This window comes from Crocodylus siamensis, chromosome 13, assembly GCF_052110815.1.
Source record: "Crocodylus siamensis isolate JL-2025a chromosome 13, ASM5211081v1, whole genome shotgun sequence".
Lineage (NCBI taxonomy): Eukaryota > Metazoa > Chordata > Crocodylia > Crocodylidae > Crocodylus > Crocodylus siamensis.
In genome coordinates, this window is record NC_143407.1 from 18,878,169 (window position 1) to 18,900,248 (window position 22,080).

A 22,080-nucleotide genomic window follows, 5' to 3' on the forward strand; every position below is an offset into this window, starting at 1 on the left:
AGCACGGTTGCCCCAGCAACCATCACCTGAGCTGCCCTTGTGATTGGCAGCTGCCCTTATTCCTGCCTAGGAACAGGGCACCTCAGTGCCCCTGTGACAACCTACTATAATATATTTTAATTTTAGTACAAAAATATTTGTCGTGACTTGTGATTGTTTACTGTATATAGAAGGGATTGCATAATAACTCGAAAATAAAGTGTCACTCTAAAAATATATATATATATATAGTGTGTGTGTGTGTGGTGGGGTGTGGGAGTATGTGGGGGTTATGAGAGGCTGTGGCTGTGTAGGGGGCATAGGGTATGTTGGAGTGTTTTTATATGTTGGTGGGGGTTATGGGGGAAGGGTGTGGGTTTGTGGGGTGTGAAGGAGGGTGGGGGGTGTAGGTACACCCCACATACTCCCCTCCATGGCATTCAGCCTCCACCAGCAGCAGCAGCAGCAGCAGGTGGGGAGGTCAGGGTGCTCATGGCCAGCGTAGGTGCCTGGTGAGGCACAGCTCTGGCTAGCACTGCTTGGGAGGAGGAAGTGGAGCCTGCCCTATCACCGGGGCTCCATGCCATGTGCCTGCAGCTCCAACACTCACAGTGGGGGAAGCCCTGCCCTGGAGCCTGCTGCTCCCCCGCTCCCTCTGCTGGGAGTAAAAGGAGCCCCACCCCCTGTTGCGCTGCAGCATCCAGCATGGGGCTTCCCCACTGCAAGTGCAGAGCTGCAGGTGTTTGGAGCAAAGCCCATATGATAATGGCAGCCAGCATTGTTCTGGAGGCAAGGAGTGCACTTCTGTGGAGCCTGCCCAACTGCTTCTATCGCAGGGTTTCCGCGCCTGCAGCTCTGCACTCACAGCAGGGAAGCCCCGTGCTGGACTCCATGGGGAAACGGGATGGGGCTCCTTTCACTCCAGGTGGAGTGTGGGGAGCTGTGCATCAAGGAGCAGGGAGGCAGCAATCTTCAGCATGGGGCTTCCCCCACTGCAAGAGCTGGAGCTGCAGGTGCGTGGCACAGAGCTCCAGTGATAGGGCAGGCTTTGCTCCTTCTCACTGTGCAGTGCTGGCTGGAGCTGTGCCCCACCAAGTGCCTGTGCTGGGCACAAGTGCCCTGACCTCCCTGCCTGCTGCTACTGCCAGCAGCAGGGGCTGCACACCATGGGGGGAATGTGTGGGAGACCTTGACACCCCCCATCTGCAAACCCACACTCTGCCCACCTGAGCTCTGCTGCCCTTCTGGGTGCAGGCTCCACACTACACTCCCAGTTCCGCCCAGCTGCATCACCCCCCTGCCCCCCCACCAACCCAGCCACTTCCCTACCTGCTGCCCTGAAGGAGCAGGTTCTGGCTGCAGCAGGAGCCCCACCCAGAAGTTTCATAGATTTCATAGACATCAGGGCTGGAAGGGAGCTCGGGAGATCATCGAGTCCAGCCCCCTGCCCAAAGGGCAGGAAGTCAGCTGGGGTCATAGGATCCCAGCAAGATAAGCATCCAATTTACTCTTGAAGGTGTTCAATGTAGGTGCTTGAACCACCTCCGCTGGCAGACTGTTCCAGACCTTGGGGGCTCGGACAGTAAAGAAATTCTTCCTTATGTCCAGCCTGAAACGGTCTTGCAGGAGTTTGTGACCATTCGACCTCGTCATCCCTTGGGGCGCTCTGGTGAACAGACGTTCCCCCAGGTCCTGGTGGTCACCCCTGATAAACTTATAGGTGGCCATCAGATCACCCCTGTCGTCGTAAGATCTGTTTTCCTGACCTCTGATCATGCGCGTGGCTCTCCTCTGGACTCTCTCCAGCTTCTCCACATCCTTTTTGAATCGTGGAGCCCAAAACTGGACGCAGTACTCCAGCTGCGGCCTCACCAAGGCCGAGTACAAGGGGAGAATGATGTCCCGGGATTTGCTCGAGAAGCATCTATGGATGCAAGCCAGTGTTTTGGTGGCTTTACTAGCCGCAGCTTTGTATTGCAGGCTCACATTCATCTCGTGGTCAATGATGATCCCCAAGTCTCTTTCTTCTGTAGTGCTATCCAACATAGCACTGCTGAGCCTATAAGGATGCTGCATGTTTTTCCTGCCAAGGTGGAGATCCTTGCATTTTTCGGTGTTAAACACCATGAGGTTCTCGTCTGCCCATTTGCTGAGCTTGTCCAGGTCAGCCTGGATCACCCGCCTATCTTCTGGCGTGGATGCTTTGCCCCAAAGTTTGGTGTCATCAGCGAACTTGGCCAGTCCACTCCTGACTCCAATGTCCACATCATTAATGAAGATGTTGAACAGTATGGGTCCCAGGACAGAGCCTTGAGGGACCCCACTGGTCACAGGGCACCATGATGAGTGACTGCCATCAATCACAACCCTCTGGGTCTGACCACAGAGCCAATTTCCCAGCCAGCGGATCGTGGTGGAGCCAAGACCATAACTGGGCAGTTTGGCCAAGAGGTGATCATGGGATACCAGATCAAAAGCTTTTTTGAAGTCAAGATATATGACATCAATCTCTTCTCCCTTGTCCAGGTGATAGGTCACCTGGTCATAGAAGGAAATGAGATTGGTCAAACAAGACCTACCCGCAACAAACCCGTGCTGGCTATCCCTTAGGATGTTAGCCTGGGCCAGTCCATCAAGGATGGCCTTCTTAATAAACTTTTCTAAGATCTTCCCCAGGATAGGAGTCAGGCTAATGGGCCTGTAGTTAGCTGGATCCACTCGCCTCCCTTTCTTGAAGATCAGCACCACATTGGTCTTCTTCCAGTCTTCGGGCACTACACCAGAGCGCCAGGAGTTTTCAAAGATCCATGCCAGCGGCTGGGCTATGACGCTCGCCAGCTCCTTGAGTACCCTAGGGTGCAGATTGTCAGGGCCGGCTGACTTGAAGGTATCCAGCTTCTCAAGATGTTCCTTCACGAGGTCAGCATTTATGGAGGGTAGGGGATCCCCATCACCCGGATCTCCCTGTCCCATAGCAGGCATGGGCGTCCCATGGGACTGATGAAAGACTGATGCAAAGTTGCTGGCTGGGCAGAGTCCTTCCACCTAAGAGGGTGGGAACAAGGCCCAGTAAGGTGTGTTGGGGGAGTTGTAGGTGTGGGTTCCCTACTCCCACCCTCATGGGTGAAAGTGCTGGGTGGGGTGCAAGTTGTTGGGGGGTGCCATGGGGTAGACGAAAGTGCCTTGTGGGCCAAATCCGCCCTGCAGCCCATACTTTGCTCACCCTTGCTTTAAGCCTAGTCATGCTGGGGGAAGGCAATTAAGTGCCTAATTCGGCTCCCACACTTCAGCAATGTGTTTGTGTACATATAACAATGATTTATTGAAAAGAGCCTAGTTGTGGCACTTACTGTTCTGCTGCCCACAGATCATCTAATGTGCGAGGGATTGGGTTTGAAGAACAATTGAGAGTGAGGTGTCCTTATTCTTCATGGTTTTTTGTGGAACTAATGCAAAAGAAGGGATTGGTGGGAAGAAATAATAGCTAAAGGTTTACAAAGATTGCTGGGGGACAGGAAAACACTGACTGGAGCATGCCCAGGGACTGACATACAAGAAAGCTCCGTAGATAGGGACACTAGGAGAGCCACTCCTGAGAAAGCTGAAGGAATAGTTCTCCTTCAGCATGACAGGAAGTCAAGGGTCTCAATTGGAGGGCTCAGGTGCCTGTACACTAATGCCAGAAGCATGGGGGACAAGCAGGAGGAGCTAGCCCTCCTACTTTTCAGTGGGCATTATGATCTAATAGGGGTTACAGAAACCTGGTAGGACTCCTCACATGATTAGAGCATAGCCATAGAGGGTTATGCCCTGCACAGAAGGGACCGAGTAGGGAAGAAAGGTAGAGGTGTAGCTCTCTATGTGAAGTAGCAGTACACCTCCTTAGAGGCCGACATCAGCTGCAAAGAAGAACAGTTTGAAACCCTTTGGGTCAAACTACGGAGGTGGCGGGGATGGCAAGAAAGACCTAACTGTAGATGTTTACTACAGACCACCAAACTAGGGGGAGGAGCTCAGCTTGGGATTTCTCTCAAGAACTGACAGAGGCCATGAGTGCATGGGACATAGTCGTCATGGGCAACTTCAACTATCCAGACATCTCTTGGGAGGAACACTTGGCCAAGTTGGATTGGTCGCATTCCTTCCTGATCCACATTGAAGGGCTCTTCCTGACTCAAGAGATGCACAAGCCAACTAGAGGTAATGCTCTCCTGGACTTAGACTTGGCCAAAGAAGACTATCTGGGGGACATAGAGGGCAACCTGGGTGACATCAGCCACGGAACCATCACGTTCACTGTCCATTGCAAGGCAAGCAAATGAGATAGCAGGGTTGGAGTTTTGGACTTCAGAAATGCAAATTTCAACAAGCTCAGGACAGTAGTGGGGGAGGTGCTGCAGGACCAGGGACTGAAGGCAAAAGAGTGCATGAAGAATGGTCATTCCTTAAGGACATGATCCTTGAAGCACAAAAGAAGTCCATTCCTATGCAGAGGAAAGGTAGCAAAAGGGCTGGGAAGCCCACTTGGCTAAACAGGGAAATCATGGTCCTCTTAAAAAGGAAGAAAGAGGCATACAAACAATGGAAGGTTGGAACAGTCCCCAAGGAGGACTATACAGCAATGGCCCAAACTTGCAGGGAGCAGATTAGAAAGTCTAAGGTGGTGACTGAACTTAAATTAGCATTCAGAATCAAGGACAAGAAATCCTTCTTTAGGTATGTAGGGAAGAGGAGTAAAACAAATGGGAGTGTGGGACCATTGCTCAGCAGCTCAGAACAGCTGCTTACCGACACTCAGGAGAAAGCTGAACTCCTGAATGACTACTTTGCCTTGATATTTCACCAGGCCAATGGGAAAATCATGCCAGATAGGGCACAGAGTGGGCATGGTGGGAATGACCGCTTTCTAGTATTGATGTTGAAGTGGTGATCAATTAAAAAAATTAGACCTATATAAGTCATCAGGACCAGATGAACTTCATCCAAGGGTGCTGAAGGAGCTGGCTGACATCATCGCGGAACCCCTGGCAAAACTTCCAAAACTTTGTGGTGCTCCAGAGAGGTCCCTGAGGACTGAAAGAGGGCCAGTGTTGTGCCCATCTTCAAGAAGGAGAGGAGGGAGGACCCGGGTAACTATAGGCCAATTAGCCTAACTTCTATTCCAGGGAAAATCCTGGAAAAATTCATTAAGGAGTCTATGTGCAATAGGCTTGCAGAAGGTAGGATTCTGAACAACAGCCAGCATGGTTTCGTCATTGGGCAGGTCTGGTCTTACCATTGTCATCTCCTTCTACAACCAAGTAACTCACCAGCTGGATAAGAGAGAAGAGGCCGACATTGTATACCTTGACTTCCAAAAGACTTTTGATCTGGTATCCATGATGTTCTCATGGGAAAATTGGAGGACTGTGGGCTTAACTGGTCGACAATTAGGTAGGTAGGAAGCTGGCTGCGAGGTAGGACCCAGAGAGTCCTAATGAATGGATTTGTGTCGGCCTGATGAGAAGTGGTCAGTGGTGTCCCTCAGCAGTCCCATTCTTGGTCCCATTCTTTTCAACATCTTTATCAATTATTTGGATGTGGAGTGAAGAGCTCACTGGCCAAGTTCACAAATGACACCAACTTATGGGGGAGTGTGGTCATGCTTGAATATAGACTGTAGGTACAGGTGGACCTAGACAGGCTAGCAAGTTGGGCGGATCAGAACTAGATGAAGTTCAACATCGAGAAATGTAAAATGCTCCACCTGGGGATGAACAATCCCCAACATACCTACCGGCACGGTGGTGCCAAACTGACCAGCACCACAACTGAAAGGGACTTGGAGGTAATAAATAATAGACCACGGTATGAATATGAGTTGTTAGTATGACACAATAGCCAACAGGGCAAATAATACTCTGGTGTGCATCAATCGATACATCTCAAGCAAAACCGAGGAAGTTATTCTTCCGCTTTACAGGTGGTCCTTGACTTACGACTTTCTGAGTTCCGATGAATGGCACTTATGATCTTTATAAATGGAAAGCCTGTTCGAAGTTGAGATGCCTGTTTCAACTTTACAATGCTTGATACATCTGTGTGCAGCTGGTAAGTCTGTTACGATGGGAGGGGAGGGGCAAATCAATGCCCTAGCAGCAAAAGGAGAGATTGGGAACAGGGGTTGAGGCAAGAGCTGCTCAGCAAAGGTAGGGGGGCATGGGACGAAGGCATGGTTTGTCCGAGGGGGTGGCTCCCGCTGCTGCATGCTGCTGGTCGGGGAGCGGCATGCCTCCGGATCTGCGCAAGCCAGACAGGTCTGCGACTGCCCATGCTGTGCTACAGGTATGTATGGTGGCGCTGGGAGCGGGGGCTATGCCCTGCCGCTGCTTGCCCAGCTGGGACAGAAGTGGAATAGAGCTGTGGTTCATCTGAGGGGCATGGGGAAGGGAGCCACTCCCACCGCTGCTTGCTGTTCATCTGGAGGCAGCTCAGCAGCCCTGTCCTATGCTCACCCCACCCCAGCTGGACAAGCAGTAGCAGGGCATAACCCCCAGTTCCAGCACCGCTGTGCCTGCTCAGAGCACAGCGCAGTACAGCCCCAGCCCCAGCTCCGCCTGGCCCACACAGATCCAGGGGCATGCCCCCCGCCCCCCCCTCCGGTGCCCTCCTGGACCAGCAGCGCTTGCCCCAGCCCCAATCCCTCCATCGCTGCTGGTGCATTGATCTGCCCCCTCCCCTTATACCACAACAGACTTACCAGCTGGATGCAGCTGTATCCTGTTGTAAAGGAACCAATCCCCGTTTGTAATATTTTTCTCATGGGAAAACTGGTTCTGAGTTGCAGTGTTTTGACTTAGAACACAGTTTTCAGGAACCAGTTCTGTCGTGTGTCTGAGGGTTGCCTGTACTCAGCACTGGTGGGACCACAGCCAGAGTACTGCGTCCAGTTCTGGGTGCTGCACTTTAACAAGGAAGTGGAAAAGCTTGAGAAAGCCCAGAGAAGAGCCACCCGTATGATCAGAGACTTGACATGGCAAGCCACACAAAGAAAGGCTGAGGAGGGACCTGGGACTCTTCAGCCTAAAAAAGAGAAGGCTGAGAGGGAACTTGGTAGTGGCTTACCACTACATCAGGGGAGTACATCAGGAGCTCTGCAAACAACTGTTCACCAGGGCACCCTTGGGGAAAACCAGGAGTCATGGATGCAGACTCCTGGAAGACTGTTTCAGGCTCAATGCCGGAAAAAACTTCTTCAGTCAGGGTGTCCACTCATCTGCTTCCATTTCCATGCTCCAGCCCCAGAAAGATGCCCCAGCGAACACCCTCAAGTTCTTCAGAAACCAGGGTCTCCGGAGAAGCCACAGGAGGATGCTTGTGACTGAGGGCAGCCACTCCAAGCAGCCAGGGCCCAAAACAAGGATTCCCTACTGCTTTCAGCAGGAGCTGAATCAACATCACAAATGAGTTGAGCTTGAACTAAAATGGATTAAAAGAATTGGTGGGAATAGTTTTCCACAGGCAAGTGTGTCTTCATGGGCACTGAAACATTTTGTGAGATCCTGTTGGTACCAAGGAAATTTTCAATAGGAAAATGTCAAATGGCATCTTTCCTGACTTTCTCATTTCCTTTGAATAATGTGGGAACATTTTGCTTTCATGAGGGGAAAGTGTTTTACTTAGGCGCTATTTCTTCATTTAGTTTTGACTTTTGTGTAAAACGATGAAGTGCAGTGTTACCTTCACATCTGTTATCCTGAGTATTTTTTCTATTTTATTTAATATAATATGCTATGCTGTTTTGACAGAGTCTAAAGGAAACAGGTTTGCCTTCATGCAGAGGGCTCGTTCAATGGGTATTGAAACCAAACATGGCCAGACAGCAGGGATTTTTCTTAATTTCTGTGCTAGAACAAATGAAGGACTGGATGTGTTTAAGTCAGCAGGGCCGGCTGAGCTTCATCTGAGGGTACCGAAGGCACTGGCTGATATCATTGCACAGCCACTGGCAAGAATATTTGAGCACTCGTGGTGCACGGGACAGGTCCTGGAGGACTGGAAAAGGGCCAGTGTGGTCCCTGTTTTCAAGAAGGGGAGGAAGGAGGATCCAGGCAACAAAAGCCAGTCAGTCTCACCTCCATCCCTGGGAAAGTCTTTGAAAAGATTATTAAAGCTCATATATGTGAGGGCCCAGCAGGAAAAATTATGCTGAGGGGAAACCAGCACGGGTTCGTAGCAGGTAGATCATGCCTGACTAATCTCGTCTCTTTTTATGACCAGGTTACAAAAGACCTCAGCACAGGAGTAGGGGTTGATATCGTTTACTTAGACTTCAGGAAGGCCTTCGATACAGTATCCCGCCCCATACTGGTGAACAAGTTTAGAGGCTGTGACTTGGATGATTACACAGTCCAGTGGGTGGCAAATTGGCTAGAGGGTCGTACCCAGAGAGTGGTGGACAGGTAGGTATCGACCTGGAAGGGAGTAGGTAGTAGGGTCCTGCAGGGCTTGATCCTTGGACCGATACTCTTCAATGTCTTCATCAGTGACTTGGACAAGAGAGTGAAGTGCACTGTGTCCAAGTTTGCGGATGATACAAAACTGTGGGGAGAAGTGGACACACCGGAAGGCAGGGAACAGCTACAGGCAGACCTGGACAGGTTGGACAAATGGGCAGAAAACAGTAAAATGCGATTTAACAAGGAGAAATGTGAAGTGCTGCACGTAGAGAGGAAAAATGTACAGCACACCTACTGCCTAGGAAATGACCTGCTCAGTAGCACAGAAAAGGGATCTCGGAGACCTAATGGACTCCAAGGTGAACATGAGTCGTCAGTGTGACAAAGTCATCAGAAAAGCTAACTGCACTTTATCGTGCATCAGCAGATACATGTCAAACAGAACCAAGGAGGTGATACTCCCCCTCTATCGGGCACTGGGCAGACCACAGTTGGAGTACTGCGTGCAGTTTTGGGCGCCACACTTCAAGATGGATGTGGATAACCAGGAGAGGGTCCAGAGAAGGGCCACTCGTATGATTAAGGGCTTGCAGGCCAAGCCCTACGAGGAGAGACTCTCACCTGGACCTCTTCAGCCTCCGCAAGAGGAGGTTGAGTGGTGACCTTATGGCTGCCTATAAATTCATCTTGGGGGCGCAGAAGGGAATTGGTGAGGCTCCACTCACCAAGGCACCCCTGGGGGTAACAAGAAATAATAGCCATAAGCTAGCAGAGAGCAGATTTAGACTGGACATTAGGAGGAACTTCTTCACAGCTAGAGTGGCCAAGGTCTGGAATGGGCTCCCAAGAGAGGTGGTGCTCTCCCCTACCCTGGGGGTCTTCAAGAGGAGGTTGGATGGGCATCTGGCTGGGGTCATCTGAACCCAGCACTCTTTCCTTTCTATGCAGGGGGTCGGACTCAATAATCTATTGAGATCCCTTCCGACCCTAACATCCATGAATCCATGAATCTATAAATGTCTGTGTGTGGATTTTGTGTTGCAGTTTTACACTCAAACCAATTCCAAAATGGTGGTATTTCCTTCAGGATGGTAATTCAGTCTCTTGAGTTGCTTTGGTATGAATTCCACATGGAAAGCTCCCAAAGATCAAAAAGGAGCAGACTGTGGGGGTTAGCTTGCCTCTGTCATAGGGGGCATGGTCTTCTTGGATCTCTTGAATGTATTTGAATTCACTAACTATGTTCTGTCATTGCAGTGTCAGGACAGGACAGTGCCCTCATCCCCCTGCTTTGTCTGTGCCAAGTTAAAGGGTGTTTTTAATGTTTTGGCCATTGTGCCTGATAGTTGTAAGAGAGGGTTGTTCCCAGAGTGTTTAAGAATAGATTAGACCAATACTTGCCTAGGATGGTTAGGCTGGGATGATCCTGCCTTGAGTAGGGGATTGGACTAAATGAAATCCCACAGTCCCTTCCAGCCCTACCTGTCTATGATGTTGTGATTCAGGCACTGCATAATTCCCCTTGGGTCGTCCACCAAACCCACATTCTCTGGCTCAAAACTTCTAAATCCACCTTCATCCTGACAACTTTTCTCACTCTTTCTTTATCTGAGCAGTCAAATGTGTCTGTATTTGGGTGCCCTACGATTCTGGGGGGTTGTAGCCATCAGCTTGGGCTGAAGGGAAAGCATTTGTGGATCCAAATACCAATTTGCAGTGATCTTTCATACAGGTGCCTCGGATTTCAAGATGCAGACCTACACTCCTGAGAGTTGATAGAGTTACAAGGTAGCATCTGGAGCTGAGGCAGCTAAGAAGGCAGCAGATACTTAAATGAAATGAAGGTGCAATTTCTGGGTGCCACAGGGAGAGTGGCTGTTTGTTTGGGAGCTGGGGAGGTTTTATGGCAATAATATTTTCTCTTAACAAGACGAAGGGTTGACCAAGGGAAAAAGAGAAGCTGACTGGCTTTTTTCCTCTCTCTCCCTCTCTGTCTGATGCAGATTAAAATCAGCCTTGAAAGGTTAGAGACGGAAGATGAATTTAAAGTGATTACAATCACCTTTTAGGAAAACAACTTGATCAAATATTAATGTAATGGAAAGTATGAATGACTTAAGACTGTTCTTCCCTCAGGGGGTGCAATACCAAAGGATTTAATTTTTCTTGGCATTTCAAGCTGTATGTTGAAGCCAGGGCACGTTTGTGTGAGGAGCAGGGATAGTGTCTCCCAATAGGAGGCATTCTAAGAAATGGGGTAGGTACATGGGTTCTGGGGGCAGCTCATGGCTATTCACCTCATGGCTTTTCCTAGCAGGAACCTCTGTAAAGAATGAAGCAGACACACTGGCTGTGGGAAATTCCTGGATACTTATTTATACAGACCCCAGCAGAGGAGGTAGGGAGAGTACTGCTAGCTGTGGGGCATTCAGAGTAACTGCACTCCTAGCTTTCTCCAGGAGGTGCTTTGGGCATTGGTGTGCTAGCAGGCAGACTGGCTGTGTGGCGCTTGCTTCCATCTCAGCCTCAGCCTCTCTCAACAGGACTGGCTGTCTTTAAGGGAGGCTTCATGGTACTACTCTCCCAGCCTCTCCTGCCTAAATACAAACTCAGGAAACAAAGGACTATTTTTGCTGACCTCTTCCTACTACACACCACAAAGACACCCCTGCCTCTCCAACCCCCCTCCCAGCAGGGTGAGAGCAAGGTGGGACTAGCTGACAGAAAACTGTGGCCTGCAATTTGGCAGGCATGAGTGAATGCTGAGAGCAGACACTTGATTCTAACATTTTTCCTGCTTTTCTTCATTATTTATTTATAAGAGTGAAACCGGCCATGTAAAACATCCCTGGATCAATGGGGGCATTCTCAATAAATGTTACACAATGAGAAATCAATGACTCGCCAGCTGCAGCCTGCCTCGACTTAAGCTATTAATTATTCCTCTCCTAACGGGACACTGCCACGTTGGACTCATACATGTGATCTTTAACTAGATATGAATGTACATGTATAGATCTACACATCTTCCTGACTCCCGTTCTAAGCTAGGCCTCAGATGATTAACACTGGACGATAGTGGCCAGCTTCCCATTTAAATCCTCTGAGGCTGGCTTTTCTCTCAGGCTGTGCTATGAAGAGTTGTTTTCACTTCTGCTTCTAGTCCATTTCCCTGTACTAAAGCACAAATCCAGCATTGCAGTGTGGGATGCCACCTATGCATCCCGTCAGTCGGAGAGCCCCATTACTGCCAAGGGAGGACAGACTCCTCACAGCTTCAAAGCCTGACCCTGCCATGAGTGACTGAGCTCCATATTCTGCACTACGCATGAGGCTGGACATGTCAGAGCTGGTCTGTGTGTGGCAGTGATTGATAAGGAGGCTGTTCTATCTGAAAGGTGGCAGGGTGACTTTTGATCTAGCTAGCACCATGGCTTACACCATCCTCCTGGCTCTCTGCTACATGAGTCCAGTACCATGATCAACTCTCCCAATGCTCTGGTGTGGGAAACAATTGTAGAATCATAGAAAAATAGGACTAGAAGGGACCTCAGGAGACCATCTAGTCCAGGATCATCCCTGACTAAGCCATCCCAACCAAGTGTCTGTCTAACCTGCTTTTGAAAGGCTCCAAGCATGGAGAACCCACAGTGTCTGGAGGTAGCGTGTACCAATGCTTGACCACCCTCATAGTCAGAAAGCTCCTCCTAGTCTCCCACCTCAATTTCCCCTGGTGCAATTTGAGACCATTGCTCCTAGTCCTGTTCCCTGTGGCTACAGAAAATAGTGCATCTCCATCCTATTATAACCACCTTTCAGGTAGGTGAAGACTGTTAGCAAATGCCCCTGAGTCTTCTCTTCTCCAGATTAAATAATCCCAGTTCAGTCAATGATAGTCAAAGCAAACAGCTCCTAAATAGAGTCCATGCTGGAGACACCTGAACTAGAGGGACTATGTGTTACCTCCCATTCATGCTGGGACATGGCAGCAGAGCTGTTCAGGATCTTGCTCCATCTTCTGATTTTGAGCCACTCCCAACTGACACAGCTATAAGTAGGTCATCCAGCCTCTGGTGTGAAAGGCAGCTAGACAGGATGCCAACCACATTGCTCCCCTGGCTAGAGAACCTAGCCTGCCTTAGCTACACCAGCTTGATGCATCGTTTGGCTCCAGCAGAGCTTCCATGTTGAGTTGATCTTCCATCTGAGCCACTGCAGTCATTCGCAGAGCAGCTGGAACTGGCACATCTGCAGATGCGATGGTGCGGTACCCAGGGCAGTCAGGAGAAGAAAGAACCTGGAGGGAGAAACTTTTTGTGTGCTGCTCTGGCCTCAGATTTCATCACCTGCTGCACCTGGCAGTGCAGGTCCTGTCTTTGACAGGTCAGAGCAAATCAAGGCAGGGGGCAGGCATTGAGCAAGGGAGTATTTAATGTGGAAGGCAGGCAGTGCTGGCAGTCCTGGGAGAAGCCACAGGGGCTGGGGGGAATGATCGGGGAGTTGGGGAATAGAACCAGGAGCTGGGGGGAAGCCCTGGTTCATTCTTTCAGACTCCAATCATTCCCCCCAGCTCCCCGATCATTCCCCCCAGCCCCCGCAACTTGTCCCAGGGCTGCTGGCTCAAGCCTCTGCTCCACCTACCCCCCTGCTGGGGCGAGGTAGGCAGTGCTGGCAGCCCCAGGAGAAGCTGCAGGGGCTGGGGGGAATGATCAGGGAGCTGGGGGATCAAGCCGGGAGCTTGGGGGAAGCCCCTGTTCATTCCTCCAGCCCTGGTTCAATCCCCCAGTTCTCAATCATTCCCTCAGCTCCCCAATCATTCCCCCCAGCCCCCACGGCTTCTCTCGGGGTTGCCAGCACTGCCTGCCTTGTCCCACAGGGGGGGCAACCAAGGGAACAGCTGGTCAAGCCACAGCTTGAGCTGGCAGTCCCAGGAGAAGCCGCAGGGACTGAGGGGAATGATTGGGAGCTGGGGAATCAAACTGGGAACGGGAATCCCAAAGGTATCCTCCCTCCTTTGGTTATTGGGGAATAGGCCCAATCCAGAAGGCACTAAAGTCTACAGGGATTTTTCCCCAAAGGATTATCTAGGTTGAGCTCATGTACAAAGCAAACCAAACTTAGCACCATGATATTGAAAGATGTCTCAAATTGAAACCTGGCTGTCTGAGCTCCAGAGGCAGCCACTTTGCTGCAGCTTGTCTGCACTAGTATTGACAGTGCTTACAAGAAAAATAGGCTGGTGGTCTCTCCATGGGAGGAACAATCAGCCAGATTGTGTAATGTTCCTGGAACAAGCCCACTGAGCCTTAGCTGGGCCATCACTGCATCTTGTGAGCTTAGAGTGGTCAACAGCCCCATCCCAGGGAGAACTGAGCAGCCACTACAAGAAATTAAAGGGGCAGTGGGGGGGAGGGGGCAGGGGACAGAGACACTATTGAAAACATTGACATTCTGATGCCGTTCCCAGAAAGGCAAGAGACTCTAAACCCTGACTCCATGCAGGCTGACTGGAAAGGTTCACTGGCTCTGGTCTGGAAAGGTCCACTGGGCACAAACATATGTCCATTAGGTAGGAGAAAATTCTCTAGCATGGAATTTCCCTCCTCTCCCTCCTCTGTTGGAGGTTTCCACATGGGTGGAACGGGTGCCAGTCATTGGGGCTGATTCCCTGATAGCCAAAGCTTCACTCTGGATCAACCCTAGAGCACCCTGTTGTGTTCTCTAATGGCAATTCAGCAGTGAATTCAGTCCCCACCCCAGTTTGCTGCCTTGTGTTCTGCAGCTGCTATTCTGTTTTTTCCAGTAATATAAATCTAGACCCCGTTCTCTCATCCAAGCAAGCCCCAGTTCAGAGCTGCCTCTGCAGCATGGTTCCCTGTCACTTTTGAATGGGCTGGAGCAGAGTGAGATGCTTGAGATTTGGATACAGATTCTGAACCCTCAAATGTGTTCAAGGTGTGTGGGGATTCAGAGCCAGGTCTTAGATGCAGCATTGAGTAGAGAGAGATGCTTTGAATGTGGTTCAGTAGGGCAGACGGGTTGTTCAACCCGCTGGGAAATTCATGTCATTCAGGCCTGACTGGCAGATTTGTCTCTTTACCCATCTATCTATTCATTCATCCATCACCTCACCTCAGTGGTATATGAGATCAATCCTGGCTTCCTTTCCCCAGCAGTGCCCCATGGCCAGTGCCCAACTGACAGTAATCTCCCTTCTGTCTCCTCCCAGGGATGGAGACTCGTTCTACGAGATCATGCAGCTGGACTTCGAGATGGAGAACTTCACCAGCCAGTCGGTGACACGACGCATCATGTGGCACATTGACTATCGGGGCCGGAATCCTCCGCCTGACCTGGAGAAGGTGGTGACAGAGCTGACGGTCATCCAGAGGGACATTCGAGCCATTGTGCCTCTGGCCATGGTGAGTGACCTCCTCATGACAAGGGTCTTTGGCCAACCCAGCCCATTGCATTGTCTGTGAACAGCAATGCACACCATGCATTTACTCACATGCCACATAACTGCATACCCACCACCCCCATTCACACAGCTCTATTCAGACACTCTATATTCACTTCACACATGCAAACACACCACAGAATGTACATCTTCCCACCCTCCTTACAATAGTATACCTCCCCAATGCCCACTCACACAGCTTCACATCCAGCCCAACCTTACAACTCGCCATGCAGATATGCCATGCACCCAGCTCCACACACACCCCCAGCTGCAGGGTGCCCATTCTTCAGTGAAAATGGTCCTCACCTTCTACATGGCTTTGAGAATTTGGCCCCATTATTTGAGGGGGAAACTGAGGCACAAATAGCAACATGACTTACCCAAAATCACATGCAAGAAGATCAGTGGCAGAGCTGGGTGTAGCCCCCAGGAGCCCTGATTTTCGGTTCTCTTATTTAGCCCCTAGAGCACATCCCTTCCTAGAGCCAAGATGGAACCCAGGCATCCGAGCAGACTGTGGCGGGCCAGTAGGGGGAGTTCCTGCGTTGAGCCTCCCACCTCACTACACCTGTCCACATTCTGGACTCCACGTGTCTCTCAAGGGGTGCCTAAGCCCTGGCAGACCCCTTTTTGAACACCACCACAGAGTATGGGGGTAACGTGTGATGCCACCACCCCAAGAAGGGACTGTCTAGGTTCTGTGTTCTCGGGAAAATACAGGCCTAATAGTCCTACGGGTACTCGACCCAATACAAGAACTTGGGGCACCTCCCCAAGTCAGGGGCCAAAAATAGCCTCCCTTAGTCCACAGACCCAAGGGGCCTCCTAGGCATAATTAAACCCACCCCTCAATAAATCTCCTACACCAGTCACCAAGGAGAACTTTATTGCTTCTGACAGGATGAGGTAGAATAGGGTAAGAGGTAGAGCACTATCAAGGGATTACCATTGAGCAAAACAGTCTGGCTGATGTAGCCGTTTGATATGTAAATGCATCACTGTGAGCTGACTAGCTCTCTAGAAACACTTACAAGTATCATTCAGAAGATGGTAGAGATCTGGCTCAGAGATTTCCAGACAGAGAGCATTTCAGATGGATCAGATTCTCTCCCTGTGTCCTGATGCTTGTACGATGCTGGAAAAAATGGCTTCTTCTCCTCTTCTTGGACCAGGCCCTTATATAGTCTTTCTGACCTCAGCAGCCCAGTCCAATAGAAGCCATCAGTGTTGGCAACTAGCCAACCAATTTCAAAAGCATCACTGGTTAACTGGGCAGATGAGCAGGGGCTTTTCTGTCCCCCACTCAGGTGACCAGAGGGACCAACCTAGGCACCAGGCTTTTGTCACTTAGGCAGGGAGGAAAATCCCCCCTCCCTTAGGAATTTGACCCCAGTATCCCAAGCTGACAGGGACAGATTCCTGGGGAGAGAGACAGACAGTGGCATTTCTGCCACACAGACCATGGACTCTCCTAGTATAGAACCCAGTAGCCCTGATGCCCAGAACCTCAGCCCAGAAGGATCAGCAGGGATCATCAAAGGATCAGTAAGGATGATGCAGCTCCTAGGAGCAATATGCCCATGGAAGTGTTGGAGTAATCCAGCCAGGTGTGCAGTACAGGGCTGAGCTGGGACCTGGGAGAGCAGTGTTGACCCCACCCCCGCCGCCCTTTGCCAACTGCAGCAGCCACTGGGACAGCTGGAGGCACATGAAGGGGATCCATTCCCTGTCAGGACAGTTGTACCCCTCTCCCAGAGTTGGTGATCTCTGCAGAGGACACAGAGATCCATGCTCCTCTTTGTTGCTACTTTAGACAGCCCTGCACATGCCCTGCTGGGGAGGCTGCCCAGAACCAGCCCTGACTGCAAAGACCGTATTGGACTAGTAGACTTTAATTAGCAGCTTGGAGAACTTAACACCCAGCTACCACCTCCCCTATGAGAGTAGCATGCACAGAACACCCACTGTACTGCAGAGCACAGCTGGGGGAACGTGTGTAATGCTATTTAAGACAGGAAATTAAATTGCATAGCAGGTTGGTGTGGCAGGGCACTGTTGGAGCCTGCCACTTTAAGGGCTGAGACAAGCAGCCAGCAGGTGCTTGCTTGTGGCAGCCATTTTAGGTCTCTGTCTGCCTGTATAAACAGAGCAGAGTGGGCTAGAGGCTCAGAAGCCTGACTTAAAACACCCTCAACTGGTCAGTGATGGGACTAGGACGAGAGGGTCAAAAGGGCCAGGGGCCCACCACGAGGGATGCCCAGAGCCAACATCCTGGGGTTCCAACAGGCCTTGGAGGTGAGGCCAAGTTCTGTGTGGCCAAAGGTCCCGGGGGAGGGGGGGGCCACGCCTGTGAGGGGGAAGAGTTTAGGGAGCTAGGTAGCCCAGAATGATGGTAGAGTAGGCCACCTGATTGGAGGGATCTGGTTGGGATCTGGATTGGAGGATTCTAGGGTCCAGTGTGGGGCTGGTGATGTTAAGAACTGTGGATGCCATCTGCGAGGCTTGGGCTGTGGTGTATGGGAGGAACAGAGCTGCAGATAGCACCCCCTGGCATCGGGACAAGAATGGGCAACCTCCCGCCTAATTAACACCATAATTATATATCATCAAGGCATGGCAGGCAAGGAGGTGGACGGTTAGCCCAGAAACAGGTGAGTGGGCCAGCACCGGCCCTGAGCAAGCCCCCTGTTACAATTGGCCTCAGGGATAAGGCACTCAAGGGGTAACTTGAGTTTAGTTCCCAGTCTGCTGCTGGTTCCATGTGATAAGTCACTCAGGCCTTTTCTCCCCAGGTCTAGAATGGGAAGAGCACACTAGTACATACTAGATCTGGGTGGGTAGAGATTTTCCTATCCCATGAAGGTTCTTGAAATTGCAGAAATTTTCTTCTTTTGCATAAAAAAAACTAAGATTGTTTAGAGCCTGTCACCAAAAAAATATCCAGAAAGAGAGGCAGCCCCCTACCACCAGAATAGCCAGGGAGTCAGGACAGCTGTCTGGGTGTTAAAATCCCAGGTTTAAATCCTTTTTTCTGCCAGTCTCCCATGTTCCAGGTAAGTGTGACCCCCTGGCTGTTGAGTGCCCTGAGCAGGGGGCTGGACTAGATGCCCTCCTGAGGTTTCTTCCAGCTCTGCTTTCCTATGGTTCTTTGTTGGAATAGGGCTTTTTCCCCAGGCTATGTTGGAATAGGGCTTTTTCCTTCTCTAGTGTTGACCAGAAATTCTGGCCTGGGGCTGAGAACCTTTTCCTAACCAAAAATTGGTCTGAAACTTGTAGTCCCGTGAAAATCTACCCTTTTAACAAACTGGTAGATTTTGCTGAGAAACCATTTCAGTAAGAAATCTCCAACAGTCCCGTTTCTGTGGATTGGTCATTCCTATATATGTACAGGACATAGCACTGGGGGGGGAGGGGTGTGTGTGGAGAAGTCAAACATGAGCTGGGGTCTCCAGATGACCTCAAAGCAGGAGCATAGGGGTTTATCCAAGTGCCTGGGGCACAGGGGCAGTAGGGACTTCATGACTGCATGGCTGCTGGCAACAGCCATCTTTTCCTACACCCCTCCCCACTCCTCCTCCCATGTCAGCAACCTGGGCTGTTGCCCCGTTCACCCTAGTAATAGTCCTGCCTCTTAGGTTTCAGATGAAGGTATCTGAGTTGCCTGAATTCCATGACTGCTACAGTCCCCACCTGGAGACAGATTAATCCAAGGAGTGGGGAGAGGGATTTGGTGCTCAGTGATCTTTGGTATATTAAGGGGGCGTTCCTGGAGCATGGAGTAGCAGACACAAAAATTTGAAGCAGTCCTGCCACATGGCAGTCTGCCTATAGGACAAGTGCAAGAAAGAGCCAAGTATCCTTCCATCACAGACAATCACGTCACCCACTCTGAGGCCAAGAGATTAGATTTCCTGACATTTCTCTGCCATTTCATTTACTTGAAAGGTTATCTGTGTTGGCTTGCCGACATCACGTAGGCCCAGATACTAAGCAGCCAATTTAATTTCTGTATTGGATTTCCATGTTTGCATAATTAACTGTTTTGCAATTAGGCTTGCTCTCCATATAGAGAGGTCTTCTTTGAAGTTTTGAATAGATGATAACTCCCCAAGGGGTTATAAGTTAGGGGCAGCTCTTTCTTAGCTCACTGAGGCACTGTGAACAGTCAAGATTTGTGTTTGAGGAATTAGGTCCCCCTCCCTTTGCTGAGCATGGTGCTGGACATCAGGGACTGGGCTGGCACTGACAGCAAAGTGCTCCTTATTGGGACTCTCACCATGCTTCTTTCAGCACAGCGCCGCCTAACCATAGCACTGGAGATTGACAGTTGTGCTGACTACAGGGAAAGAGCACACATGTAATTAAGTGCACACTCAGGGCATGACAGCCCTGCCACATGGTATGCCTGCTCACACTGCACCCTGAAGTAGAAGCAGCATGTCTGAGGGTTTTTTGCAGTATGCCCAGCACTACTTTCAAGTCGCTACATTGCATCCAATGGGGTAGAGTACCATGGAGTACATGAGCCTAGCTTCATGGCCACATCCCTTGTTGCAGCCAAGAGGCAATGTAGACAAGCCCACACTGTGCATGCATGCACTGCATGCATGCACGCACATAAGAACTGGGCGCACACATTTCATGTATGTGCACTGCAGCCACATAGTACTTGCATGCACATCACACCTGTGCACATACATAAGGTTCACATATGCTGCACACATACAAGTACTGTGTACATATATATACACAGCACATGCATGCACCCACGCTCTGGATAGACGGCGCTAAGGCATGCAAACTACTGCACACTTGCTTGCAGACACACTACAAACTGCACACACAGGCAGACTACTTTCGCTTTGCTTATGCATGGACACCATTCTTATGCACATGTGTATTGCATGCATACCTATACATACTGCACTGCACATTCACTGAGCAAACACTTACATGCACACAGTAAGAGTCCACGCAAGACATTCCGATAGCTGTGTGCTGTGCCATGTAGTAGGGCTGTGCAAAGCTTCAGTAGCTGATTCGATTCGGAGGAGATTCGGCCCAACTCAGCAGCCGAATCTCTGAAACCGAATCGAATCAAGAGACCCATTAATCTCTCCAAATCGAATCAGCAACCTCCAAATTGATTCAGAGAGATTCGGCCATAGACTGTATGGACAGGACCTAAGCAGTGTCACTGGGAGCACCTGGGGGAGCAGCCAGACGAGTCCTGGCTTGAGCTGGCTGCCCCAGGAGAAGCCACGGCTTGTCTAGCTGCCCCCACCCCTGCTGGCGTGAGGCAGGCAGTGCTGGCAGCTCTGAGGGAAGCCGCAGGGGCTGGAAGAAATGATTGCGGAGCTGGGGAATCGAACCGAGAGCTGGGGGGGGGATGTTTGGGGGCTGGGGGAATGAATAAGGGCTTCCCCTCAGCTCCTGGTTCAATCCTCCAGCTCCCAATCATTCCCCCAGCTTCCCAGTCATTCTCCCATCCCCCGCAGCTTCTCCCAGGGCTGACAGAACCAAGTTGTGGGGGCTGGGGGAATGATCGGGGTCTGGGAGAATGAACAGGGGCTTCCCCCCAGCTCCCTGACCATTCCCTCCAGGCCACGCGGCTTCTCCAGGGATGCCAGTACCGCCGGCCTTGCCCTGGTGAGGAGGGCAGCCAAGGGAAAAGCCGGACAAGCCACAGTTTCTCCCAAGGCTGCTGGGTCAAGCTGGGGCTCGTCTGGCTGCTCCCCCAGCTGTTCCCGCTGGCACTGCCTGCCTGTATAGCCTATGAGCAAATAAGATTTGGCACAGAATATCTTTGGATTTGGCCAAATTGAATTGGGACAGTGATTCAAATCACCGAATCGAATCACTGGCCCTCTGAATCGCCAAATCCGAAGCGAATACTTTTTGCTTCACACAGGCTTACTGTGTAGCATGTGAGAGAAGAATGGGGTGGGATTTGGTCCCACCTCTAGGACCAGGTCATAGTCATAGAGAAGTAGGACTGGAAGAGACTCCCAGAAGACATCTAGTCCAATCCCCTGCCTCTTCCATAAAATGTCCTGCTTCTATAAAATGTTTTCAGTGTAAGCTCATGAGGTCTGGGTAGAGGGCCATGCCCTCTGCTACAGAGGAAGACAGAAATGCCCACAGGCCACACACATTTGACCATGAGGTAAAATTCCTTCCTGACCCCAAATATGGCAATTGTTTTGACTGTGAGTGGAAGGGCCAGACCCTTTAATCAGGAATCCCTGGCTTCGTTCCCAGCAGGAGCATTGGCACACACCAGTCAAAATAGAAAGTAGATCCGGGGAATTACAGGCCAGTCAGCTTGACCTCAATCCCTGGTAAGATTCTTGAGACAATTATCAAGGAGACCCTTCTGGATAAGCTGGCTGAGGGCAACATCCTGAGGGACACCCAGCATGGGTTTGTCGTGGGTAGGTCTTGCCTGGCCAATCTAATCTCCTTCTATGACCAGGTGACCTATCACCTGGACAAGGGAAAAGAGATTGGTGTCATATCTGGACTTTCAAAAAAGCCTTTGATCTGGTGTCCCATGACCTTGTGGAAAAATTGGCCAACTGCGGCCTTGGCTACACCACAGTCTGATGGCTGGGAAATTGGCTCCAAGGTTGGACCCAGAAAGTAGTGGTTGATAGCAGCGAATCATTATGGTGCTTCTTGACCAGTGACGTCTCCCAAGGCTCAGTCCTTGGACCGGTTCTCTTCAACACCTTTATCAAGAATATGGACACTGGTGTCAGAAGCGCACTAAGTTCACCAATGACACTAAACTTCGGGGCATAGTGTCCGCACCTGACAGTCATCCAGGTTGACTTGAATATACTTGGTAAGTGGGCGGACACAAACCTGATGGCATTCAATACCGAAAAATGTTAGGTACTCCACCTTGGGGAAGAAAACCTGCAGCATACTTATAGGCTCAGCAATGCTACCCTTGCTAGCACCACAGCTGAAAGAGACTTGGGAGTCGCAAAATGAACATGAGCCACCAATTTGTTGTTGCAGCTGGTAAAGCAAACAAAACCCTGGCTTGCATCTCTAGATACTTCTCAAATAAATCTCAGGATGTTATCCTCTGGCTGTACTCGGCTTTGGTGAAGCTACAGCTGGAGTACTGCATCCAGTTCTGGGCTCTACAATTCAAGAAGGATGTCGAGAAGCTTGAGAGAGTCCAGAGGA

The 22,080-nt window shown here is 50.5% G+C and overlaps 1 protein-coding gene across 1 annotated transcript in view; it reads left to right on the top strand.

Moving 5' to 3' along the window:
• Window positions 1-22,080, top strand: part of TMEM132E (transmembrane protein 132E) — a 235,166-nt gene that overhangs the window by 183,946 nt on the left and 29,140 nt on the right. Inside the window, exon 4 of the mRNA XM_090025698.1 lies at window positions 14,647-14,839. Coding sequence (XP_089881824.1) covers window positions 14,647-14,839 — 193 coding nt within the window. The remainder of the gene's footprint in view (window positions 1-14,646; window positions 14,840-22,080) is intronic.